This window comes from Alexandromys fortis, unplaced genomic scaffold (assembly GCF_014885135.2).
Source record: "Alexandromys fortis isolate MF-2015 unplaced genomic scaffold, M_Fortis_MF-2015_v1.1 scaffold_1, whole genome shotgun sequence".
Lineage (NCBI taxonomy): Eukaryota > Metazoa > Chordata > Mammalia > Rodentia > Cricetidae > Alexandromys > Alexandromys fortis.
Window position 1 is genome coordinate 14737953 of NW_026067927.1, and position 7335 is coordinate 14745287.

The following is a 7335-nucleotide window of genomic DNA, read 5'->3' on the forward strand; positions in this document are numbered from 1 at the left end:
GAGTCTAAAGTTTTATATCTAGTTTATCTTTTATCATAACTAAGAAAAATATAAATAAAACTATTCTTCCACTCCATAGAAGACTACAGAAGGATATAATATTACCTAAGTAAACAGGAAGTACATGTAAGCAACTTCCAAAACTCTAGAGTTGACGGAGCCATCTTGCCACCTGGACAGTCACCCTAAGTTCTTCTGTAATGATGGCCCATAATGTCTGACAGACTTTTCCATTAAATTTGAAAGACTGTTTAGCCTCTATATTGGCAGTTTGTCAGTCACTTTCTTCTGTGTCCTACAAAATGTCTGGCAGTCTCTTTCATGAAGCAGGAACCCTGAGGACTGTCTCACCTTCTTTAGGCAAGTTCAGCAGTCATTTTTCTCTGGGTCCTGCATGTCCAGTTCATACAGCACACTATCAAGCAGTCCAGGCAAGAGCAGTTTTTTGCCTTGTCACTTTGAAGGCAAATTCCATAACAAATTTCTTCAATGCCAATAAGCGTCTTTGAAGTAATTGGTGTTTCCGGAAGCAGACATGTCTCACCGTAGAGAAAAGTCTAAGTTCTTAAAACATTTTAAATGCCATATTCTGTATGTCTTTGAACAGTTTGAAGAACATCTATCCATCTGAAATATATCTCTATATATCTAGAAAATCTAATATGACTACAAGTTTGACTATTACAGATGATTATCTGTTAATTCATATACATTACATTTTTAAATGAGCTGCACAAACATATAATTCTTAAACAAGAGCAGAAATACATATACACAGTGTAACAAAATCGACCTTAAATCTGTATCAATAGGCCAAGATCCATGCCAATGCAAAATATCCATTTCTATGTCATATCCCCCTTTTAATGAAAACAAACATTTATAAACAATCATTATGGGAATTTGGGCATTGTTTTCTCCAAACTGCTTCCTAATGTTTGTTGGGCAAAGTATTTTCAGGGTTCACAGAGACCTTTCAGGGGGTTCTTGTTCTACCAAACTACATTAGCCTGGAAGGAATCCTCAGGTTCTCATCTTGTTGGGTTTTTTTGTTCATTTGTTTTTTTTTTTTTTTTTTTTTTTTTTTTNCTGTCCTGGAACTAGCTCTTGTAGACCAGGCTGGCCTCGAACTCACAGAGATCCGCCTGCCTCTGCCTCCCAAGTGCTGGGATTAAAGGCGTGGGTCACCACTGCCCGGCCTCAGGTTCTCATCTTCTGTGGAAACAAAAGCAGAGCCTCTTCAGCAACACACCCTAAGGCCCAAACTTGAAGTCAGGTTACCTTTATGTTGATTTAACTTAGCAACCCCAGAATCAAATGTCTCTTTAGTCAAAAAATTCAAAGAAAACATAATAATATGCATAATCCAGACTCTCTGTGAATTTTCCATCTTTAAGTAGCTTCTTTTTCTTTACTCTTTTAATCTATGACTGTCTACTCTTTTTATATTACTTTTAGTGTCTTTTTAAAGACTTCTTTTTATAACTGTCTCTACTCTTTTTCTTCTTTCTCTGTCTCTGACTTGTGGATTCTAGATCCTAATGTATTTAAAACCATGTATGTATATGACATGACAGCCTAAGAGAGGAAGGAGTGGGGTTGGGAAGAAAGGGGAGGGGAGGGAAAAGAGGTGGGATAGGCTCAAAGTACAGTCTATATTTACATGAGTGTCCTTACGGAACACAGATCATTTGCAGTGAGCGTGGGGTTGCTTTATAAAGCATCTTTAGCTGTGAGACGGTGAAGAGAATGGTGGGATGAGTAGGCGAGATTTCCTCTAGGGAGCGGCAGAGAATGCTTGGGCTTTGATGAAATACATAAAATTGTTTGACTCTGTATGTTACATGTGTCTCTAGTTTTCACTTGAGAAAACAAACCAGAGAAACGTTTGTAAGTATAGACAATAAATAGCAAAGTTATTTTAGTAAGGTATACCAAGGTGTGCATGCTTGAAGAAATACAGATGCAGAATTCTATTTTGACAATGTATTATTTTTTTTCAGAGCATCTAAATACAGGAGAGAGTACCAGGAAGAGATTTATGATAGCCTAGAATAATTTGTCTTTTAAAATTAGTTCTCAGGAAAACATCTGCATCGTGGAGATATAGAACTGATGTCAGCCGTCAGTCAGCCCTTGTTGGCATCTCCTGCTCGGAAGCACCGTGCAAGACTGTGCAGGCGACACAGAGAACTAGATGTGGGTGGCGTGTGTGCATGCGTGCAGTTCAGAGGGCCTGGAATAGAAGACAGATAAGTGATAGTCAAAACTTAGTATTGCCAGGTGTGGGAATGCACACCCGTTATCCTAGAACTTGGGAGGTAGAGGCAGAAGGATCAGGAGCGCAAGGTCAGCCTCAGCTCCATATCAGTTTGACAGCATATAGGAGACCCTGTCTCAAAAAGTCAAAAACAAAACAAAAACCCTAACAAACAAAAGCAGAATTAACGCATATCCTAGTACCAGTAAAGACAATGTCACAGGATGGTAGAAAGGGAGCAGGAGGTGTATGAAAGAAACTCACAGGCAAAAGCATCAGTGGAAGCTGAGTCAGTTCAGCTGAGTTTGGAGGAACTAGCTGCCCAGGTACAGGGCACAGCAAACATTGGAAGACAACAGTTGCCTTTCCGTTCAGTCTGTAAGAGTCATCAGATCTGCAGACACCACACAAAATCCAACACCTGTACTGTAGCGCCTTGACGTCTGTGGCGGCTGGGGAGTCTGCTGCCAGCCTGTGTTCTGTAGCAAGGTCAGCGTCAGTTCAGAGCAGAGACAGATGCGACAGGAAAGGAGGGGAGGCACTCGGTCTAGGATGAGTTTGTTTCCTTAGGGATAATTCCTTCCTTAAAAATTCAGATCTGCCCACGTAAGTTTCTTTAAATTAAAAAATTACTTATTCTTATCTAATTATATTTTTAAATTCTGGTTTTTTTAAGATTAAAAAAATTATGTGTATATGCCTGCCTGAGTTTACGTAAACCACATGTTGGAGACTAGAAGGGGGCTTTAGACCCTTGAGACTGGAGGTACAAGTGTTTGTGAGCCTTCGTGTGGTGTGCAGAACCAAAGACAGGTCGTCTGGAAGAGCAGCAAGTACTCTTAACCACTGAGCCGTCTCTCCAGCCCTCCTCTAAACAAATGCTTTTTTTATTAAAAAGCAAGGGCAGGCGCTGGCAAGATGGTTTAGTGTGTAAAGTCGCTTGCCACCAAGCTTGAAAACCTGAGTCCTAGTCCCTCTCTGGACCTACATGGTGCAAAGAAAGAACCGAATCACAAGTTGTCCTCTGACCTCTACGCCCATGCTGTGGCGTGTGCCCACCCATGCACATATACTCAAAATAAATAAATGTAATAAGAAAACCAAAGCTATTTTAAAACAGTAGGAGACAGTTTGCATGACGCATGACCATTATTTGGGGCAGTTTTATATATGTGGTCACTCCGTATATGACTGCTATGTTCTTCTTGTCCTTTTGGTTCCCTGCGATGTGATTTTAGAATCCATAATAAGAACTATTATTGGATCCCTTTCTCTTCCTGAATTCTAGAGGGCTAAATGTAATAAGATGCCATTAAAGCATGTTTTATTTCAATGTATTTAAGTATAACTTAAGATGAAGGATAACGATGGAGAAAGGAAATAAGATTTTCTTTCCTCATATATTTATTTATTTTTTTTCCAAGACAGGGTTTCTCTGTAGCTTTGGAGCCTTCCTTGGAACTTGTTCTGTAGACCAGGTTGGCCTTGAACTCGCAGAGATCCACCTGCCTCTGTCTCTCAAGTGCTGGGCTTAAAAGGCAGGCTTGCGCCAACGTCACCCGACTATAGTTTTAATTTGATAAAGATTTATTTTCTTTTATGTTCATGAGTGTTTTGGCTGAATGTATATGTGGTTTTAGCAACCATGTGGGTGCTGGGGACTAAACCCAGGTCCTTAGTAAAACACAAATGCTCTACACCGCTGAGCCATCCTCTCCAGGTCCGATTGTTTGCACTGTCAGAAGGAAGGAGAGGAGCCACCAACCTCCAGAAATTTGAAGAAGTGGTAGTGAAGATGAAGGGGTCCCCCAGCCCCATTTTTTTTTTTTTTTTTTTTCCGAGACAGGGTTTCTCTGTGGTTTTGGAGCCTGTCCTGGAACTAGCTCTTGTAGACCAGGCTGGTCTCGAACTCACAGAGATCCGCCTGCCTCTGCCTCCCGAGTGCTGGGATTAAAGGCGTGCGTCACCACCGCCCAGCCCCATTTAAAGGCTTCTATTTGCTCAGTGGAGTTAGAAGAGAAAACGGCAGGCAACAGACAACAGCCAAGGAGAAATTTGCAGTGTGGCAGTGAGCCAAGGGAGCAGTGTGAGGAAGACAGGAGCAGGGTCATACCATGCCTGGGCTCTACCGATGTAAAGTGAAACAAACACGCCTTTCAGGGGGGCCTTCGGGTGGCTTTGCTCCCCGGCACAGATGTGCAGTGTGCAGGTGGTGTGGCTAAGTCAGGGTTTCAGCTGGCCCAGTTGGGGAAAAGGATCTGCGTATATTTGTAAAAGCAGGAACATGAAATTAGTGCAGGTGCTCCAGGCTGGCCAAAGAGGACCGTGAAACCAGAAAAGGCAGGTAGATCGAGGAGGCGGTGGCAGTGTGGACTAGAGAGAGCTGAAAGGACAGCTGTTCAGGAATCCGGGAGGTGGATTTTTTGAGATACAAGAATCCTGTTAAGAAATGGATAAAGATGGCAACCCAAGACTGGAAGTTTTCCATGTACACGTGCATGTGCGTCTGTAGAAAGACTGGAAGTCTTCCGTGTGCACATACGTGCGCATCTGTAGAAAGACTAGAAGTCTTCCGTGTACACGGAGATGTAAAAGGTGCAGCGACCCTCTGCAGCAGAGCACTGGGTTTCCTACAGAGAGCCGAATGCTGCCTATGCCCCCTGCCCTCATCCTAGTAGTAAAAAACAGCTCCTAGTTAGTAGAACTGTCTAGATTGTGGGAGTCCTATCATTTAAAAAAGAAAATTGACCTTCCGGACCTGGTGACCCACACCTTTAATCTACCTCTCAAGAGGCAGAAGCAAGCAGATCTCTGGCCAGCCTGGTCTACAAAGCAAATTTCAGGACAGCCACAGCAACGCAGAGAAACCTTGTCTGGGGGGAGAAAATGAAGGAAGGGAGGGAGGGGCTGAAGAAATATCCTTGTCAGTAAAATGCCTGCCACATAAGCAAGCTTGTGTCCCAAACACCTAAGTAAAAATTCAGTGTGATGACCCACGTCTGTGACCTCACTACTGGGGCTGAGGAACTTGGGGATCCCCTCTTGCTGGCCAACTGTTTTGAAAATAATGGGGTGACGAAAGATAGACATCTGACATTGACATCGGCCCTGACATAAACAAGGGCACATATACCTGCACTCACATATATATTCAAACTCACACGTGCACTACATGCTCATACATGGAAATAAACAGAAAAGCAGAGCTGGGTCATAACTCAGAGTGTTTGCCCATCATGCAATAAACCCCAGGTTCGAGCGATTCTCTAGCACCACATAAAACTGGGCATGGTGGTTTATACTTGTAATCGCAGACCTCAGTAGGATGAGGAGTTCAAGATCATCCTCAGCTCCACAGTCTGTTCAGGTCAGCCTGGGACACACAAGAAAGAAAAAAAAAAAAAAAAGAAAGAAAGCACTGGTCTGCTGGAACCTGCTAGAATCCTGGGGGAGTAGGTATCCACCCACCAATGCCCAGTCTTCTTTTACGAGAACCAAACTAACATTGCCTCTTGTTTTGCCCGTCTCCCCCCATTTGCAGAGTTTGGTGTGTACTGCAGTCACTGCCGGAGCGAGGTCCGTGGCACGCAGTGTGCCATCTGCAAAGGTTTCACGTTCCAGTGTGCCATCTGCCATGTGGCTGTGCGGGGGTCATCCAACTTCTGCCTGACCTGTGGGCATGGTGGCCATACAAGCCACATGATGGAATGGTTTCGGACCCAGGAGGTCTGTCCCACTGGGTGTGGCTGCCACTGCCTGCTGGAGAGCACCTTCTGAACACAAGAGAGGATGGGACTGTTCGAAATCTCAGAGGATTCTGTAAATGCCGGAGACGGCTTTCTGCTGATGGTGGTGGAAAGTTCCAGAACCCGGGTTATGCCCAGTGATTCAGGAGCACAGTCCCCTCACAGACATCTGATCCTCACGAGCCTTTGCCTTCCCTTCTCTCTGGCTGCCCGGGGCCGGAAGGTGCTGGATGAAGGGAGGGAGAGCACAGAGCTGGCCCTCCTGCACGGTCTGTTGAGTCCACAGTGGATGTTTTCATGGGGAGCAGCACCTGTTTCCAGAGCTCCAGCCTTTGAGGTGCCCTTGAACCAGAACGGGCACTCCAGATGCTAGTATAACAATCACATCAGCGACAAAAGACAGTCTCCTGAGCCAGAGGACACTGGGTGTTAGTGTCATCGACAAGTGAGCCCATGACATCTGTGACTTTAGAAGTTGGTACCTTTGATGAGTCAATGAGCAGAGGCCTTATAAGATACAGTACTAAAGTGTAAGATACGCTGTACTTAAAGACTTTTTTCCTGAACTTGGGGCTTGCACATTATTAGTGAGTAGCTGTACCTGAGTTACATTGCCAGCCCCTTAAGGAGTTTTAAGGTGTATATATTTTTAAGTTTCTCCTCTATCTGCTTTCCCTTGACTAATAAAGCTATACATCTTGTTTTTATCTATAAACAGGTATTATTTATACTTGAGGAGAAGCAGGAAGTTGACCGTCTCAGTGGTTCGTTTTGCACTGCACTTGTGATTGAGGTTAATTGTTTCGGAAGGACTAGAATTAGTCCCATGATTCCTGAAGGAAATGCTGTTTGACTTGGATCATCTGATGGGAGGAAATGGAATCTGACATTAAGGTTCTTCCTAGCCACAAGAGTCTCATAATTATTTCTTCTAGCCAAAAGGAAATGAGATTGCATTTCCATATCGATACCAAAGTCTCCGTCTGCCTCCGGACAGGTTGGCTGGGCTCCAGGGGCACCTTGAACTCCCTAACAAACTCATCTCTCTGGCTCCTTCAGGATTTTCGGTGCTTTCATGTATATATGTCAGAGAAGAGAATTAAAACACAAACAAAACAAAAAAAGCCACATACTGAAATTCCTCTCTCTTAGAAATTTAAATCCCGGAGGCCTGTGATTTGGCTCACTGGGGAAAGGTGCCTGCCACTAAGCTTCATAACCTAAGTTCAATCCCCAGGACCCACGTGATGGAAGGGAGAACTGACTCTAAAGTTGTTCTGACTTCCGCATGTGTGCTGTGATGTGTGGATGTACATACAAACACACAGA

At 43.9% G+C, this 7335-nt stretch overlaps 1 protein-coding gene across 2 annotated transcripts in view; it reads left to right on the forward strand.

Moving 5' to 3' along the window:
- Wdr59 (WD repeat domain 59) overlaps nucleotides 1-6721 on the forward strand; it is a 64768-nt gene extending 58047 nt beyond the window's left edge. For both annotated transcript variants that reach the window (XM_050143909.1, XM_050143910.1), the window contains one exon: nucleotides 5802-6721. In XM_050143909.1, coding sequence (XP_049999866.1) covers nucleotides 5802-6037 — 236 coding nt within the window. In that variant the 3' untranslated portion in view covers nucleotides 6038-6721. The remainder of the gene's footprint in view (nucleotides 1-5801) is intronic.
- The last annotated feature ends 614 nt before the right edge of the window (nucleotides 6722-7335 follow it).